The following is a 20,510-nucleotide window of genomic DNA, read 5'->3' as shown; positions in this document are numbered from 1 at the left end:
TGCTCTTGCCTTCCTCCGTAGGGAGTGTCTTGCCTTCATAACCTGCTGCTCCATATCAGCTAGAAGAGAGGTGAGATTTGGATTTCATTATTTCAGGTGGAGGGATATACCAGGTTACACCGACAGCCATAAGCACACAATTTAGTGCTAACCGCACAATTAGCTCATATCTTAAAAACAGAAATGTTGCCATTGGGGGCAGGAATAGGCTTAAATGTTTGTACCTCAACACTGCTTATTTTTAGGTTCTTAGACACAGTGAAAACAATAGGTCATGTCTGCCACAACTCTCACCCTGAGATGCAATGAATACCTGCATGTCTGACAAGACATGGTGCATAATCAGATTCATTACCCATTGTGAGAATTTGCCATCATTCAAGTGGAGTGTCAGTACCAGTGAGAACACAGTCCTCGGCATCAGCTTCAGGGAGGAGTGCAGAGAAGGAAAATCAGCCCCACCATTAAGCCCATTTTGTATACACTATCTTAATTCCCTTCTTCAGTGACAAGCAAGGTGTTGATGGTGCCTTTTGTCTTGCATCACAGTGATCCACTAGGGAAGTTGTTGTGTACTGAACATCAAGGATTTCATTCACCAAGACAAAGTGCTTCTTGAATCCTCAAGGAACTTCGCTAAGGCTCAGCCTCCTATTTTTTTTAAAAAAAGGGGGGGAATGAACAAAAATATACAATTACTTTTACATTTACAGCCTGTGCTTTCTTTGATGAGCTTAGGCCTGGCTCAGCTCACTTCATATTTGACCTAGCCTGACAAATTTAAAGATGGATGTCCAAACAATAGTACACTTCACAACCAATAAAATAGTTCAGAGATATAACTACTATATAGACAAAGACATTTCTAATTGAATAATAAACATTAATTTATGTTCATTCCTTGCTATATGCCTCTTATAAATTCACATTTGATGACACCCCCCCCCCCAGATGGGAAAGGAGGAAAAAACGGGTACCCTCTGCCTGCACACCAGATGGGCTCCAAGACTGAGGCAGTGGGGGAGAGAATGGGAGTGATGAGGCTCTTGCAGCAAAAGAGGGGGTCAGCCAGGTAGTTGGCTAGGTCAGTCTGGAAAAATCTAGGCAGTCCCTCCCCTTAGGAAGACTTTCAATCTGACTTGCCTACCTGAGAGGAGGAGCTACCCAGTTGCCAAGGTCTGACCCAGACATGGAGATCCCATCGGAAAAGTGTGTTACAATTAAGACAGAGTAGCAGGGCTAGTGGGCTCCAATTCCTTTGTGGAAGCCATTGAGCAGGACACTGGAGGTTAGGGCAGGTCTCTCAATTTGCATCCAGCTCCTTAGGAACCTCTTCATTTGAACACTTGCACTTAAGAGTGTAAGTACTGAAAGACCACAAAATAAAAGGCAAAACTGATGTGAAAAAGCGCCCTGGTGCCAATATCAGACAAAATTCAATTCTACCAAGAGTGAACTCTCACCATCTCTTTTTAAATAAAGGCAAATCCTTCCTTGAAGGCAGGACTGAAGGAAAATAAACTGATGTATCATCTAAACAACCAACATGTGGGTGAAGTTGAAGAAGCTTAAAAAGCACAATAATACAGTAACTTTGATGACCCATATGATAGGAGTTGCCCCAACAGATGGCAGGGTTGGGGTGAATTCATATTTTCAATGAAAAGCAAATTGTCCAGGTCATCATTTTATTTATTTAAAATATTTACATACTGCTTTCCTATTTAAAAATATCCAAAGCAGTTGCTTTTTATCATATGGAAGCTATTCAACAAAATCTAAAATCAAACCAGAGCTAGAATTCCTCCAGGCTGTGTGAATCTTCCATGGCTCAAGGAAGCATAGGGGGAAAGAGGGGCATGTGAACAAGAGACACATTTGGTCCTCCAGCAGGAGAGTCCTCATGACTGTGCTCCAAGTTTTACCTACACCTTGAGGAGATGCCAGTCAAATGGATCAGCTACAAATAATTGACTAGTTTATTGAGATTCCCAATTAATCCAATAAAGTTGCAACTATTTTCAACCACTTTCTTTGGTTTTGTTAGAGTTAAATCCTAAACAGTTTAGCTACTGGCAGGTGCATTACTCTGGTTTAACAAAGTGTATTGTAATTAGAGGGATTTACAAATGATGAAAAGTCATCATGCTTTTATTTCTGGTTAAATATCAATTCAGATTCTCCAAGGACCAAACAAAACATGAAGCAGGAGATGTGCAATCATCTTTTCCCTCCAATAAAAGCAGTGTTGTGTATGTGTGTGCATGTGCATGTGCAGACTTTAATACTCCCCCATGGTCAAAGCCAAACCTCCTTCTACTTAGACACAACTAATATTAGTCAAGGAGGGACAAGAGATATGTCTATTCCACCCATCTCCTCTGAGGCCAACAGCAGCTTCCAGGTAGTGATGGGAATGGAATTTAAGTCAGTTACTCAATAGGAGAGGGTTAATCTTTGCACCCAAGCATAAGGACCACTATCTAAGTTCCCCCATGGTTGCTTTTAAAAAGACAGAAAAGAGGTCAGAAAATTGAACACCGATATCTTGCATCACATACAATTTGGCTTGACAATCTTCCATACTCTTTCGTTCCTTTGTTTTTTTTACTCAAACACTATTAGGAAAGAATGTGCAGATCAATGCTGACAAGCTGAATCCCATTAAGCTTCATATCATGAAATATTCACCTTTGATGCCAAACTAGGTTTCAATCCAAGAAATGTAAAGACAGTGTTGCTTTCCTTAGAATCGAAAAACGAGTCATAATCCTAAAAATAAAGAAGCAGAAAAAAATGTGTAAGGAGCATTTCCAAAGCTTTCCTCCCCCAGTGATAGTTTATACAGACAGGGATTACAGTATAACCATACTAGTGATATATAAGCTATAAACCATAGCATTATTAATTATGGGTGTCCCAGTTATGCGAAGGCAGGATACAAATGGAAATGGAAAAGGTGCAAAAGAGAGCAACTAAGATGATTACGGGGCTGGGGCACTTTCCTTATGAGGAAAGGCTACGGCGTTTGGGCCTCTTCAGCCTAGAAAAGAGATGCCTGAGGGGGGACATGATTGAGACATATAAAACTATGCAGGGGATGGACAGAGTGGATAGGGAGATGCTCTTTACACTCTCACGTAATACCAGAATCAGGGGACATCCACTAAAATTGAGTGTTGGGCAGGTTAGGACAGACAAAAGAAAATATTTCTTTACTCAGCGTGTGGTCGGTCTGTGGAACTCCATGCCACAGGATGTGGTGCTGGCGTCTAGCCTAGACGCCTTTAAAAGGGGATTGGACAAGTTTCTGGAGGAAAAATCCATTATGGGTTACAAGCCATAATGTGTATGCGCAACCTCCTGATTTTAGAAATGGGTTATGTCAGAATGCCAGATGCAAGGGAGGGCACCAGGATGAGGTCTCTTGTTATCTGGTGTGCTCCCTGGGGCATTTGGTGGGCCGCTGTGAGATACAGGAAGCTGGACTAGATGGGCCTATGGCCTGATCCAGTGGGGCTGTTCTTATGTTCTTAAATATTTTAATATAAAATAAATAGTACAAGGTTAATTTCAAAACTCAGTCTATGCCCTTCTTTCTTCATAACAAAGGAAATGTGTCACACACACAGAAAACAAAAACAGTAAAATAGATGCAGGCCCCTCCCAACAGATGATCTGTTTGACAACAGATGCCAAAGCTTATCAAACAGAGTAGAAGGAGCCATTTTACATTTAATCAGACCAATTAGCCCACATAATCTATTACTGCCTGTTCCAACTGTTATAATGACTTATTCAGGATCATCTGCATTCTCAGCAATAAGTTAGAAGCAAATTGCTTTGGCACATCACCAAAAAGCACAATATAAGACAACATGTAGTCTACACCTAGTTCAGACCTACTCCCATAGAAGCAGGTTCCACAGGTTTTTCTGCACTTGGCTTCATACATTTACAAGTTTGACATGAAAAGCTTGACTTTTACAAGCTTGACTTTTAATAAATGTAATCTTAATAGTTGAATGTGATCCACTGGGGTCTGATCAGCCTTATTGTTGTAGTTATGTTCAAACATTTTAATATTGTTTTAATCTTCTACTTTGTATTGTGTTTTTATCTTGCAAGCTGCCTTGAGTGCCCCTGAGTGTTGGAAAAAAGCAGGATATAAATCCTTTAAATAAAAATAAATAAGGGTGCAGATTTCCCTAAATGCCTTGTGGCAGTTTCTGGTTAATATTTCTATGCGTTTAATAAAACATTCTGATTTGTAAAGGCAACAAGATGTATACCCAAGAGCCATATATTCTTGGTTCTGAAATAAATTTGAAAAAATCAAAAGCTAGTTTACCACAGCCACTGTCATACTCCACATAGCTACAGATTCAGGAACAGCTGATGGAACAAGTCTTGCAGAATTCTCTGATAAATGCCTGAGCAACATTAAATATGAGTAACACACTATAGACCCTATGCTGAACCAAAAATCTTGAATTTGGGCTGCAAAATTAACTCATTTTCAAGATGTTTTAGGAGCTCCCTAGTACAGCTCCCAACACAAGCTTCCAAAAAGGATTCTCATGGTCTCAAGGAAAGGAAGAAGAGGAGTCAAGGCTATACTTAAGGGGGCAAGGCATAGTTTATTCACTTGAAACTGGGACAGACACAGCTGTCCCAGGCTCCCAACCCAAGAAGGGGCATAAAAAGAATGTTCTGAAGAACAGGCAATGTGAGATCATGGCTTACATTTCAATCTCATATATAAGGAAACAGCAGCTTCATTTGCTCATCTCAGACATGTATTTAGTAAGTTGAATCACCGTCACTATTTAAGCTGGGGTTTCCCTGTAACTTTTTCTTCTTTTTGCCAAGTGTGTGAAAGTCAGCCGTGCCTAAGACAAGGGATGACTGTTTGTGGAGTGGTCTTCTTTACCAAGAAGTAAGTCTCCTTGAATTCAGTGAAGCTTACTCCCAGGAAAGTGTTATAGGGTTGCAGCCTCAATTTGCTTCATCTCCAGACAGGCTCCATAAACTGGAAGTTCTCTCTTGGTAGTGACTCAACCCCATCTGCACAGTCATCTGCCTGCCCAGCTGTACTGGTTCCTGTTTAGATAGGCTCTCTCCAAAGCATCTCCCAAAATTCCGGCAACGTTCTGTAGAGTTTGCTTAATGAGCACATAGGCGGCTGATCCAAGTATCATTCAAGAGGGCTTTGGAGGACATCATGTTAGATTTGTTTCTGTTTCACATCACTCAAACTGCAATATGCACATTTAAACTTATACAATCCAGAGCCACCTGGTGTTCCTGTCCAGTGCCCAGTGCATTTTGAGTGCTTTGAGGTAGAAAATAATGGGATGCAACTTCTCATACCCAAGAGGGATCCAGTGCTTTTAACAACAGAATACTAAGTAGAAATTTACCAGGTAACACTTTTCTTATTACTTAATTCTCATTTTGAAGCAAGCTAAACTTACTGAATTTGATGTCAACCAGCTCTTCAATGTATAGGAACTTTGCTAAAGGATAGGTTGTTGCACAAAGTCATACTGAAAGCAAGACAAAAATATGACCAAAAAACCCTTTAAATGGCCCATGAAGGATACTTTAGAAGAACACAATTTTTCCTCTACAATAATTTTCCCCATATATGTATCACTATTTAGGCGAACAAAAACAAATTTCCAGAATAAACCTCTTTAATGGCAATGATGGTCTGTCATAAGAACATTAGAAGAGCCCTGCTGGATCAGGCCAAAGGCCCATCTAGTTCAGATTCCTATATCTCACAGTGGCCCACCAGATGCCTCAGAGAGCACTGAAGACAACAAGATACCTATATCCTGTTGCCACTCCCTTGCATCTGGCATTCAGAGATAGGCTGCCTCTAAAACCTGGAGGCTGTAATATAGTCATCATGGCTTCCACCCTGTGATGGAACTTTTGTTCCATAAACCTGTCCAATTCCCTTTTAAAGGCATCAAGGTCAGGTGCTATCACAACATCCAGTGGCAAGGAATCCCACAGATTAATTTCTCACTAGGTAAATATTTTCTTTTGTCAGTTCTAACTCTCCCATTAGTCAATTTTAATAGCTGTCCCCTGGTTCCACTATTGTGTGAGAGGGAAAAGAATTTCCCTCTGTCCATGCCATGCATAATTTTGCATGAGGTCTGGCTCAGTAGTAGAGCTGCCACCTTGATGTCTGAAGATCTGAGGCTGCCAGTTCAAAACAACCAGAAATATCCAAAAACTGACAACACATTGATATACTGACTAACTGATCCTCTGTGGCAGAGAGGAGTTGCTGTCAAGTTGAGCATGGGAGGAAAAACAGGCAGAGAGAGGCCAGACCAGGAAGGAATCCAGCTAGAATGAGGAGTTCTATGACAGCTTAGAACTAGTCTATTGTAAAATCCCTACCAAGGGTTTAGAAAAGCCTGCCTAAATAAACCACCTTGGATTAAAGTCTGAGGAGAAAACTGATGACCAAGAAAGGCAGTATATATTATTATTATGTCTCAAATCATGTCCCCCCTCAGATGCCTTCTTTCCAGACCAAAGAATTCCAAATGCTGTAGCCTTTCTTTGTAAGGAAGGTGCCCCGGCCCCTAATCATTTTGGTCACTCTCTTCTGCACTTTTTTAGTTTCACTATATCCTTTTTGAGATGTGCGACCAGAACTTGTACAATAGCATAATAATATTGGCCGCTTTATTCTCAATTCCCTTTTTAATGACCCTGTACATGAAACTGGCCTTCTTCACAGCTGCTGCTCAAACCTCAGTTCCCATTCTGTACTAACGTGAGGAACTGTGGTTGGCTGGAACAAATCAGATTATTAAAACCAGGACCTAGTTAGATTAATTTACCAGACCATGGTTGGTTTATCAACCTGAGGTTCTGAAGTTCCTATGTACTGCAGAACTGCACTTCCTTTTAAAACAAAGGTTTTTCCACCCTTTTCCCCTCAAGAGCACAGGGGCCTATGATGCTGTAAGCCCTAGGTTCATCTGCTCAAGGAAGATAGCCAGATGACCTTGTACTTCTAATTCTATGATTCTGTAACACTAAACCATGGATAGCATTGTGTCTGATCTGGGCCAGAATTGCTTTGACCATGAGTCTGGCTTCCTGACTGAAGAGCAAATCCATTCTGAGGGATTATGAAGGAAAGTTCTTAGTACTGCTTTCAAGAGCACATATTTTGACAAATGCTTTAGACTGAAGGACTAAAGTAACACTTAGTTACTGTTTGCAATTTATTTATTGCTTTTGTGTTCCACCAACAACCTTATGTGCTGAATATGGGCTTTGTTATTAGAAGCTTAGAGTCAAAGGACCTGCCACTCACTGTCCACGTGCAAACAACTTGGGATATGAATTCCTTCTTTCAGGAGCCCATTCAACTAAACCTGCTTTTAGAGGATATCCTGCTGATATATTCATGTTCATACAAGAAGGGCAACAGCAATAAACCATTAGTATAACAAATTGTTATCTGGGAGGAGAAAAGCAGTCAAAAATAAACATAGTTCAACTAATAGGTACTATCTATTCCCAAAGCATTTACATTTTTGGAAAAGGTTATGCAAAGTCCACCCAAACTAACTGTTTAGGCATACTGAACCAGGTTTGTGAATGTTTCAACACACACGAACGTAGAAAATCCTTACAGAGTACTGTTTGGAAGATTTTCAAGCATACACCAATTACTAAGGCCAATTCATATACTGGCTTTTTTCCCCACACATGCACATGCAAATGCCCATGATTGCACCAGTACAATGGGTAGTAAGCAGTTTACTCCATGTATATTAATGTACTCCATGTACATTAACAGCTCATGTGTACACAATCTAGTGATTTTTGTTGGAATTTTCTGGCACTGCTGCAACTGCAGAAAAGCAGAGCACATACACAGCCCAATCCTGAGCTTCCTAGTGCCCAGGGCTGCAGCAGTGCTGAAATGGTTACTGCTGCATCCCAAGGGGCTGGGAAGCAGCACTGGGGCTACTCAGAGTAAGGAAGCTTATGTTCCCTTACCCAGTGTAGTGATGAGGCAGCCCCAATGGGTCTCCTTGGATCTGCACCCACTACTAAGCGGGCGCGGAATCAAAGAAACCCCTCGGGTCTCCTGGGCCAGAACAGGATATGGTGGCAGGATATAGCAGGGCCTGCTGCCATCTCTGCCCCTTTCCCCCGCCTTCCCCCACCTCAACTTACCGCTTCACCACCCAGCGCTTGATCAGAGTGCCACGTAGTGTTTGACTGACCTGCGTCCAGCGCTGACTCAGTGTGGGCTCACGCTGTGCTAGCCAGTTCCCGCCTGGTGCAGGCTGTCACAGGCATGCCTTATGGCATGTTTGAGACAATGTGTGCAAACACTGGGCCAGCATGCAAGCCATTGGATTGGGCCCACAGTCATTTCTCCACAAAATCTGTATGCACACAATCAAGAGTTCCACATATAAAATAAAGTCAGAAATGACTATGAACCCGCTCATGATCTGAGCTAGTGTTAAAATGTTGACAATACTGAGCACAAGCTTAATGAACAAGTCCTCTCTGGTTGGACACCACACAACGGAGGGGACACACACACACACACACACAGGCACATAAACAGCTGCAAGACTGGTAGCAGACAAGGCACATTTACCTCATCCAGCTAGTTCAAAGTACAGCTAGTGGCAAAGACACAAGAGTTATGAATGTGGCAACTGCATGTTTTACTCGTCTCAACTATGAACTCATTACTATGGCCTGAAGTTGGGACTACACGTATAACTTAATTATCCATGGATTTTTCACCCACGATTATATCTCAATGCAATGAGAAGGGTCCTTTAAATTAAAGGAAAAAAGACATTTAATAATAGCTTTGTTAATGCAAGAGAGGACAGCCTGCTGACAATCCATCAATCATTCTCTCTCCAGGCACTTACAACAGCTTCCCTCCAAGGCAAGTGATCCCTCCCTTCCCCTGAGCATGTGAAAGATAATCACTTTGCAATCTTTCCCAGTGCTGTGCTCTGGGTGAAGGGAGGGGTCACTAGCTTGTAGTGAGGCCTTTCTAAGTGCCTGGAGAGAGACTGATTGATGGATTGTCAGTCTAATGCCTCTGTCTTACATCACAAAGGTAAGCAAGGCTATTTTGAAATCACCTAGCAAAGGGACATTGTTTTTTAAATGGATTTGCTTTAATGCAATTTTTGCCATCCACATGAGTTCTGGGAACAGAATCCTTGCAAATACCGAGACTCAACCTGTACACACTTTCTTGTGAAATGTGTACTCCCAACTCCCAACCAATAATATGATTGAAGATAAAATGAGAACTTGTAAAGGAGAGGTCTAAAGCAATGTCAAAACAATTTAAGTATTATAATATTCCCATAGGGCAGCCATTTTCAACCACTGTGCCGTGGCACAGGTGTGCCACGGGAATTTGGGAGAGGGTATTTTATTAATAGGACCTTTGGGGGATGTGAGCCCCCACTGACAGCACAGTGTGCCTTGTCAATTGTCCAAAAGCTGATGGTGTGCCTTGACCATTTTAGTGCCTTGCTAGTATGCCGTGAGATGAAAAAGGTTGAAAATCACTGCCCTAGGGGAATTATGTAGGTCCCTTCAACACTGTTGGAATCCAAGATTTCAATTCCTGAGAAGGAAAAAAAAAGCTCATGGTGACAGAGCCCTTTTAGGGGGGGGGGGTTGGTTTTGAAATCAAGAAGTACCTCAACCCATCATATTTATTCTTCATGGCTGAAATAAGCTTCTCAAATTTGAGGCTAATAATCAGATTATGTGCAATATTCCCCCAAATGAAGTTTGCCACCTGCAGGATTTCTGGAGCTGACATGCAAGTTATGGTACTAATTACACAAAGAAATGTGCAAACTAGCTTGGGAAAATGTTAACCTTCTTCTCAGCTGCTCCAAGGCATTCTCTGCAGTAGTGTCATATGATTTACAGAGGAAGTGAAACCTGCCAACATAATGAAGCAGCGACACAGTTCTGGCTTGGTTATTTGTACTATCCAGTACCGTACATGAATGAAATAGCAAAAGATGCTAGTATTACAGGATACTGGGCAGGAGGTCTGGTCTAGAGGGTAGAGCCTCCGTCTGCCTGAACATCCACAAGGTCGCCAGTTCGAGGCCACCGGCACCGTGCGACCTTGGAGCAGCTGACAAGCTGAAGCCAAGCTATTTCCATCTGCTCTGAGCGTGGGAGGATGGAGGCCAGAATGTGAAGCCAGATCGGAATGAAACACCTTGAATGTAGTGGTTCTTGAAAGAAAGAACCTTCTTTCAAATTGTAAAAATCCCTATTTAATAAGGGATTTAAATAAAGCCTGCCTATGTAAACCGCCTTGAATAAAGTCTTGAATAAAGACAAAGAAAGGCGGTATATAAATACCTGTTGTTGTTGTTGTTGTTATTGTTATTATTATTATTAACTGAAAGATTGGCTTTGGCTATATATAACTCTCTATATGTTTCACTCATCAGTGGTCTTGCTTCAGCTCTGGCCTCTCAATAAAGTTCATGAGGAAGGAACAAGGGAAAGCGCTTTTCTGTGGTGGCACTTAGGCTGTAGAACTCTCTGCCTTAGGAGGCATGAATGGCTCAATTCTTGGCAGTTTAGACATATGGGCAAAATTTATTCAATTAGCCCTATGATGTAACATTTGCTACTGCTCACTTTTATATATCTCATTTTAGATGTTGTTTATAAAGTTCATGATCTGTTTTACAAGCCACACAATTCTATTTTTAACTCCTCAGGTACAACATTCCAAAAAAACAAGGCCTAACATGCCCATGCTATTGCTACCTACCAAAAAAAACCATTTTGTACATAAGCTGGTCTTGCACCCATAGGCTCTACTTTATATATTCTTTTTCTATCCAAGTAACTTTATGTTTCACACAAAAGCATGTCATTTGGAGGACGCTCCAATGGGTTGTTTTACACAAATAATTAGAATCCACTCCAACACTTTTTTCCTCTTCTAAAGTGATCAACAGCCTGAATGAGCTGCTATTTTGGAGAACAGCAGCAGCAGCTGGGAATGTTGCCTGATCCTTTCCCTGTTCAAAATCATGCCCCTTTTCACCCTTCCATGTTTAGCCATGTAATTTGGACCCCACCAAGATGAGGAGACGGAAGCAGCCAAGTATAATATTTTCAGGCAAATGCAAAAAGGATGAAGAAACCCCATTCCCTCCTCTCATACATAATAATTGCATGGACTCCCAACATATGATTAAATCGATCTCACAAAAAATCTCCCATTCCAGTGCATCCTGATACAACTTCCTAAACTGTTTCCCTGCCCAGCAAGTCTTACTTAGGATATCTGACTCGTCTTCAATTTTCCATCATTCACCTTCCAGCCTGGAAGAGGGGGCCCAAATAACGAACAAGGTAACCCCAAAAGTGCTGGAACAAGGCATGCTTGGTTCAATTTAGCCATCTAGGGGCCCAATCCTAACCTGTTGCTGGCACAGCCAGGCCATCTGGTCTGTGTTGTCTCCAGCTCCTTGGCTCAGGTGGATGGCTCTGGCCAATAGTCAGGTGTTGGCAAAACTCAGCACTGTTGCTATCTGGTCCTTTGTGTTACCTGGGTCAGAAGCAGACTGTGATGCATGAAAGCATCACTTAGGGACATATTGCACCTGCGTGAAAGTGCAAACACAGCTGACTGTAATTTGGGGAGTCAGTGTATTTAAGCTAATATTCTTGCCAACATGTTGAATAGTCATATTCTTTAAGGTAAAGCCATCGCCCTTGTTCTCAGTCTGTATCACAGCAAGATGTGATGCTTTCAAAACAAACCAAAAAAAAGGTCACAGAAGCACAGGACAGTGAACCTTTACATACATACATCAGTGTAGTAATCCGACTATTACAGAGTGAAATTTAGAATCTCTTACAGATAGCAGCACAACTCCATCCTCACACTTTTGTTACCAGTTCCCTTCAGTTTCTGCTGGTGTACTTCATATACAGCAAGTAGGAATCTTTCTTTCTGAAACCTTTATTGGCATATCAAATGATTAACAATTGTACTTTACAATTGACAGACAATTTGCATAACACTCAACAATTTAAACAAGATTCTAGAATTATTTAAATTCTAACAGCGTTACTTTAAGGATCTCGGATAAATAACCAGCAACAGCTGCAGTTAAGGAATCACAAACATCACTCAAACTTGGAGAGAATAATATCAGAGGGGATAAGGTCAGAAGGGATCCAAGAACCAAGGTAATGATTCCGAATATCAAAGTGTGCTGGGCAAAGAAAGAGTATATGAAACAAAAAATCAGGAGTCTCATGACAAAAGAGACAGAGCCTTTTCTCCCGAGGAATGTTAAAAAAACGGCCAGAATGAACTGCCAACGGGAAAATGTTGAGGCGAGCTAACATAAAGGCTCGTCTATGTAACGGATTGGTTAATGTATAAAAATAATTAGATGCATGATTAAAGGATGGGGCCAAACCAAGGGAAAGAGGGGAACAAACAGAATTGAGACTATTACTTAGGTAATTAAATTCAAATGCTAAGAGCTTGTCTTTTATGAATGAATATGCTCTTGGAAGACTCATATCTGCCAGGGATTCTAATGAGAGGTCGAGAGAAGCAAGTTTATTTTCTACCAGCCGAAACCAAGAAGAAAAATAAGAATCTCTTAACAAATCATATAATAAGGAACCGGAATGAGAATTTAAAAACAGTTTAAGCCAATATTTAAAAGTAAGTAACCAGGCAGTAGTTGTTGGAAGATGGATACCTAATTCTAGGATAATTGTGGAAACACGAATTAAATTTGGAATCCCTAGAATTCTACGAAAAAAAGATGCTGCGATCTGATCAATATCCTTATTAATTACTTTAATCAAATTGGGGCAACATAAAACAAATGAGAAAGAATTTTGGACTGAAAGATCTGGATAGCAGCAAGAACATACTGGTTACCTTCATTATAAGAAAATTTTAAAATTGCTTTAAGTTGGGGAGAAAGAGATGAAGTGATAGCTTTCTTATGAAGAGTCCAAGAAAGTTTATAATGAAATATAAGACCCAAATATTTATAAGACTGGACTTGCTTATATATATTTGAACCTATCGTCCATGTTATAGGGGACCAAGAGCGGGAAAACACCATAATTTGAGTTTTGTTTGAATTGATTGTTAGGTCATTTAGTGTACAATACTCCTGAAATTTAGCCAAGATGCAGCGAAGTCCAGATTTAGTTAGAGATAATAGTACTGCATCATCTGCATATAAGAGAGTAAAGACAGGGACCCTGTTTAGAACCGGAGTAGAATGAGTAGAAGAAGAAAGAAAAGAAGGTAAATCAGATAGAAATAAATTGAATAATAAGGGAGCAAGGATACAACCCTGGCGGACACCATTGTGAATAGGAAATCTATCAGTGAGAATATTAGAATTTGGAATCCGAACCTGACAAAAATTCTGAGAGTGTAATTGACGTAGCAGGAATAATAAGCGCAAGTCTATTCCCCATTTAAATAGTTTGGACCATAAAAGGTCTCTATTCACAGAATCAAAAGCACCTTGGAGATCAACAAATGCAGCAAAAAGGTTAGCTTTATTATAAATAAAATACTTCTCTGCTAAATAAGTCAACGTAAAAATACGGTCAAGGGTAGAAGCTCCTGCCCGAAAACCAATCTGTTCTTTTCCGGGGAGGTTTTTAGAAATTGCCCAGGAAGAGAGTTTTGTTAAAAGATACTTTGAATACAATTTTCCAATGTTTGATAATAAACTTATTGGGCGATAATCTGAAGGTGATGAAGGGTCCACTTTTTTATAGACTGGAATGAGAGTAGATGTCAACCAGGCATCAGGAAAACGACCTGTGGAATTAACCAAGGTAAAAAAAGATGCAAGTGGTTCTGCCCACCAATTGGGATTATTAGACAAAGTCTCATTCAAAATGTTATTGGGCCCAGGAGCTTTACCGGGTTTTAAAGAAAGAATTAACTCATATATTTCATTAGGGGAAACTGGAGGCCATTCCAAAAAATCCTGTGAAGTATTGCTGTGAGGTTGAATTGGGGACAAGGATGAAAATTTTTTTGAAAAAAAGTCAACCCAGGTAACTGCAGAGATAGATGGAAGCAAATTTGAGATTGAACAGGTTGACCTGGAAACTAAAGTCCAAAAGGCCTTCTGATTATGGGAAATAATTGCAGAATGTAATTTATCCCACTTATGCAGAGCATACTGATGTCTTTTCTCGTCAAATAAATCGTAGCATGTTTTGCGTAAATAAAAATAGTCTCTTAAAAAAGATGGAATTGGATGAGAACGAATGAAAAAAAAGAGAGCGTATTTGTTTCTTTAATTGCCAACAATCAGCATCGAACCAAGAATTATGGTTAAAAGGAACCCTGGATGGTTGTGAGGAACTAGAGGAGCTAAGAAAATTAACTAGAGAATCAATTAAAGAATCGTAATCTCTTATAGCTGAGGATGGAGAAGAAAAAGAAAGAAGGTTACGGATAAGAACAATAGTCTCCGGGTGATTAGTCCACTGGGAAAAAGCTTGCTGTGAAGTAAAGGACCATTTATAAGATCGACTGGGGTTAGAAGGAAGTGAAGAAGAGTGGGGCACATCATGGGGAAAAGAAAATGTTAATAAAAGTGGAAGATGATCTCCCTCAGAACGATGGCCCACTGAGAAATCAGAGAGGAAAGGTAAGAGATCAGGGGAAACAAGGGCATAATCAATAACACTCGGGCCTCTCACTGAAAAATGAGTAAATTCTCCTGGAGAATCATTACCTCTAGAGCCATTTAATATAACTACATTAGCAGAGGCACATAAATCGACAAAGGAAGCAGCATAACTATTAAAGGATAAATCTTTGGAAACACTTGGAAGATGGAGCCAAGGAGGGATTTGGTCATCCATAACCCAGTTCATATGTTGGACTAGCGCAGAATTACTGGGGCCAATTCTAATATTAAGGTCCTCTATTATTATCAGCAAAGCAGAAGGAAAAGCTTTTAAATTTTCTTCTATAAATTTTTCAAGAGATTCCCATAGATTGGAGGGAGTAATAGCAGCAGGAGGGATATACACATTAAACAGCAAAATCTTAAGAGAATTTATCTGTAAAAGAAAAATTTGACAATACAAGGATTGAATTGGTATATGAGAAAAGGAAAAAGGTGATGATAACTTTACAAGACAACAAAGTCCAACACGTGGACGTCCCAAAATATTATTTTTGAAAGCCAGTAAATGGTAGGGAGTATAACCAGGAATGGTCAGGGAAGACAAAGACCATGTCTCCTGAAATAAAATTACATCAAAAGTTTTCAGATAATTGATGAAATCTTTATCTGAAGCTTTTCTGGACCACCCCGAAATGTTCAATGAAATTATAGTAATAGTCATAACGTTATGCAAGGAAGGAGAACAACAATCAGTTAGTCAACAGGGAGAGGGGAAAGCAGAATGACTTTTAGCGGAAGCTTGAGGATCGTGTGAAACCTCTAGCTGAGTTATAACTGAGTTAGGAGGGGTGGACTGAGTATCTAAAGGAGGGCCAGATGTAAATTTGTTAATCACGTTGTTTTTTAACGTACTAGAACCAATAAAATCAAAATTTAAAGGCGGGGGATATTGAGAGGAAGCATCAATTAAACGAAAAGAGTCAGATAAAGAACTTTTCTTAATAATACAAGTAGGAAAAAGGGATGTATGTGAAAGGGGCATCGGATTCGGGTTAGAGGGAACAACTGGAAGAGATAGAACATCATTTGGAATCAGAGCATCAGTAGAGATTTCTAAATTCGACTTAATAGGCATTGGAGAAGGCTGACTACAACAAGGATCATCCGGTCCTACAGAAGAATTAGACAACAGATTTTTTTTGGAAAATGCAATTTCTGGTTTAGCAGCCTCTAGAGGGCAAGGAAGGGGAAATAATTTGGAAGCAGACAAAGAGCAATCCAAAAGAGGTATAGTAGAGGAACCATTCTTTGCCGAACAGGGAGACTGTGCTGACGCGGGAACGTCCATATTTCCTCCTTGAAGAGAAATTTTAGATGGAACCAGTTTGGTTACGGAGGTATCACAAAAATAACGATGGACAGATATACCTACTTTCTGGAAAGATCTGGTGGTGGCAAATAGGAGTCTCGGAATATATGAGGAACGAAATTCCAGGAGGAGACGAAGAGGGCGACGAACAGAAGGTAGATGGACTGAATTCCGTAAATCCACTTTAGAAACAGGAACATTCAGGAAGGAGGCTAGATGTCTTCTGGCCAACTGGATTGTAGACCAGGCTGGGTGTCTCCTAGGTGCCAGTTGATCAAAAGATAGCACAGCTGCAGAAGCTTGATAAACCAGTTGGCTTGAATGTTCCATCGAAGTTGCAGAGGCAAACTTAGAGTGAGATGTTGAGGCTAAAGTATAATGTCTCATCTCCAATGCAGATTGAGAAAAATTTTTAACAAAAAAATTTGATAGCTTAGAAATCATTTGGTGTTGCTCCTTTAAAAGGTTCAATATATGGGAGATCTGAGAAAATATAGAAGATACCATCTGGGCCGTCAACTGAGAATATTCCTTAAGCTTCATAGATAATTCACAAGGATCTCCATCAATCATTTGTGCACTCCCCTCCGACTGAGATGACTGCTGAGTTTCCAGCAAAAGTTGTTCTTTCAAAAGGGGAGACACAGGCTGGAAAAACTCTTGCAGGGGGAGTTGACTCAGAGAGAGTTCTTTGGAATTAGAGTTGCAGGATAGCATAAACTTCTCTAATTTAGTTTGTTTCAGAGAAGGTAATGAAGGCTCAAGGTCAGGACTAGACGGAGACAAAACAATTGAGCTCTGCACAAGGAAATGGCGGGTCAGATAACGACAGACTGACTGAAGATAAACAAACTCAGGGACAAGGCATATCAAACTTGAGCACTTGAAGTCTATAAGAGCAAAATCATGCTGGGAAGAAGTTCCTTAGTTGACGAGCAAGCAAAAATAAGACAAAAAAACTCTCCAAATTAGCAGGGAAAATTAAAACAAAGTACAGTTACCGGAGCTCCAAATTCCAACGTCCTGTGGCTTGGACTCTCCCACGTGACCCCGCAAGTAGGAATCTTACTATTTTATAAAGTAGAAATCATGAAATATTTTAGTAAAGCCACTTCTGGATTCTCTGTTCAAGCTCTAAACAGCTCCCCCTGCATCCAAGTCACTCAAAAACACATAAAAAGGAGAATCCAGGGTTGAGAAATCACTCATAATTATATCAAAGGATTTAACAAGCATGGATTTCATTGCACATGAAACAGCCCTTTAATCAGAAACACGACTTGGCTACCTTTCAAAAGGCAGAAAAAATATACTTGCAAATCAGAGGTAGATCACCCGTGATTCAATAGTTGCAGGACTAAGACTCCCATTTTCAGCTATCAGTTTTCAAAGCTCAGATACTCATTAAAGATAATTGCAAAGGCAGTTCAGTCAAACAACCATAAAAGGGATTAAAGCAGCCATCAGTTATGTTGGCCCATTCCAAGGATCACGGAAGTAGGTGACTGACACACAGAAGTCAATAGTCAGCTTGGCCTGTAATGACAGTTGAATGACAGGGGAAGGGTCAGCCCCTTCTGCCCAAGGCTAGACAGAGTAGTTCCAACAGAAACACGCCCCAGCTGCTTCTTGCTTTGGTTTCCCAGGCATCACCAGCGGGGGGGGGACGGGACGGGACGGGATGGGACTGATGTCTAAAAGTACTCTTGGGGAAAAAATTTAACTGTATGAAGCAAAGATCAAATGCTTTTTCATTTTAAAAAAATCCTCCACATAGAAGACAAGCAAGTTAAGTTTCTCAACCACCAAGTCTCTAATTTTCTCATTCAGAACCCCTTCAGGTTACTCAACCAAATGCAACAAGTTCTTCTCAAAGAACTTGATATAACTAACTCATTTGATGAATAAAAAAATATCACCACTACAATTTTTTTTTTGCTGTTGTTGACAAGAGGTATATAAATGCTCTTGACACACACAGGGATTTTTTGCATGTTACTGGGCTTTTGCTGACAACTTTGCCCTTTTCTCCACCCCTCAAACACAAAAAGATAAAATGGCATTCTGTCCATAATGAGCAAATTGGACTTCTTTGCGATTATTTGAATGCTCTCATTGACCTTACAATCCCATCGACATCTTCATTGTGGGGATTAGCGACAAGATTAGGTAGCTTTGTTGTACAAAGTATGTACTTTGAAAACATACGTAACTCCTAGAAGTACTCATGAGGGATCAAGACCTTTGAGGAGCTAGTAAGTAGAACAGAGATCATTTTCAAACACACACAATGTGGATAGGAGTATACAAACAGGCATTAAAAGATGTGCTGACAAATGAAACTGCTTCAAGTCCACACCTGTGAATGAAACTCCTTCAAAACACATGCCTTAGAATTAAAATGGAAATCCTTGCTTAGTATTATTATTATTAATTATTAACAGTATTTATATACCGCTTTTCAACTAAAAGTTCACAAAGCAGTTTACAGAGAAAAATCAAATAACTAATGGCTCCCTGTCCCAGGGAGTTACAGTTAAGTACAGTTAAATAGTGGGTTGGAAAGTAATCTTGACTTTTTGGATCCATATAATCCTAGTAATATTACAGTGTATGGTTATGAATGTGATCATTCCATTAAGGCTCTCATTTTGCCACTGTCTACCAGAATCAACACAGTCAGCAACTTGATCCTAGAAAACAATAAGCAAGCATTTAACATGAGAGGCAATGATGATTGCCAGAATGTGAAATTAACCAAATAAATGAAATGTGAGTCAGCAGGACAAAGATTAACAAAAGATAAATGACGGAGTTAATGGCATTAGAAAATAGCAATAGATGAACGGATGGATCAATCCTCTGACTCTTGTTTTGTTTAGCTCAGCAGTGGTTCACTATTGTCATTTATGCTGACTGGCAGTGGTTCTTGTTCGGGGGCAGTCTGGGCTGAACCACCCTTCAACTCCCACCCCAAATTCTGTTGCTCATCACCCTGGCATGCACTGGGGGAGTTTGCTTACCCACCTGCCTAGTGACCTAATACTTGTAAACTCTAAGCATGCAAGGCACATGAGGAGGGCTTGCCTCCCTTCCTCCAAATCCAGTGCTGCTGCTGCTGCTGCCTCCACCACCAGCACTGAGAAAAGGGAAAGCAATGACACTTCCTTTAGGGGAGGAATTCCCATTCCTCTCTCTACCAGCCACAAAAGGAAGTGGTGACAATGAATATGGATAAGGAGGCCAGACTCAGGGCAGGTGACAGGCAAGGACAGAGCAAAGGGCAACTCCCTCCAACACCACTTGAGGTGGAATTTTCAACTCCTCAGGGCTGGGTTTTCCAGGTGTCAAGTCCTTTCCCAGTCTCCTACCCAAGGGCTGTATCTCAGACTTTCTGCACACAAAGTATGTGCTCTACCCATTGTGCTGCATCTCTTCCCCAAAGTTGAGAAATGAGTTACCCATCCAGTCCATATGTTACATTATAGGCTAGCATACTCCTCTACCAAGCAGTTGGAAACACAAAAAAAACCACAATGACCACTCTCTCAGGCTGCAACCCTAAACACACTTAGGGTGCAATCCTATCCACACTTACCTGGGAGTAAGCCCCACTGACGATGACTTACTTCTGAATGGACATGCAAAGGACTGGGCTCTTAGAAAGAAGTCAGTCCCATTAAGCACAGTGGGAATGATTTTAGAGTCAGCTCCAATAGGATTGCACTACTGTATGGTGAAGAAAAATAACTGATAAAACTTTCATAGATGAGGATTGATATTTCATGGTCAAGGCCAACACTGCCACAAAGTCAAGTATCTGAGAGTTACTTACTCCACAGTACTCATCATCACTAAAAATCTGGGGGGGCAGTGGGTTGCCCTGCTCAGGCCATTTGTCTTGAGGAATATTCTTATACATCCATCGCCTTTGCTCCTCCGACATTGTAATGTCCACCTCTTCAAACTCAATCTTGTTGGCTTCCAGAAATCGTACAATGTCTTGCTGCCTCTTCTTTATCTGTGGAAAGAAAACAAAATTAGGATGCAACTAGGAGCTGCGAAGACAATTACATGTTTCAGCCTGGAAACACAGAGCTTGTTCAGATACGTCATTTTGACTAAAAAACATGTTATGTTGGAAATCGGTTTATTAAATAAAATATTCTGAATTTCATCTGTCAGCCAACTTGTGTGGAGTTGATAAGAGGAACTTCTTTCTTTCAAGTCTTTCATAATTATTTAAACACCTGTTCGATTGCAAACAATACAGAAATAAGCCTGCATAATTAATTCTAGATACTAGAAACATTTTTTTTCCTTTAAATGAATAAATGCCTTTCATGTGTTCTCGTCAGTCATTCTGTCTAGCATACAATACATTTCTGGTAATATTTAGGCAGTTCATCAAACTG

General features: G+C 40.5%; 1 protein-coding gene across 2 annotated transcripts in view; it reads right to left on the bottom strand.

Moving 5' to 3' along the window:
• Positions 1-277: 277 nt before the first annotated feature.
• Positions 278-20,510, bottom strand: part of SH3BGRL2 (SH3 domain binding glutamate rich protein like 2) — a 34,129-nt gene continuing 13,896 nt past the window's right edge. For both annotated transcript variants that reach the window (XM_066609741.1, XM_066609732.1), the window contains exons 2-4: positions 19,931-20,116; positions 2,692-2,772; positions 278-651 (exon numbers count right to left, since the gene is read on the bottom strand). In XM_066609741.1, the coding sequence (XP_066465838.1) occupies positions 637-651; positions 2,692-2,772; positions 19,931-20,116 (282 nt within the window). In that variant the 3' untranslated portion in view covers positions 278-636. The remainder of the gene's footprint in view (positions 652-2,691; positions 2,773-19,930; positions 20,117-20,510) is intronic.

This window comes from Tiliqua scincoides, chromosome 1 (genome assembly GCF_035046505.1).
Source record: "Tiliqua scincoides isolate rTilSci1 chromosome 1, rTilSci1.hap2, whole genome shotgun sequence".
Taxonomy (NCBI): Eukaryota; Metazoa; Chordata; class Lepidosauria; order Squamata; family Scincidae; genus Tiliqua; species Tiliqua scincoides.
This window is presented reverse-complemented; position numbering and strand designations above follow the sequence as displayed.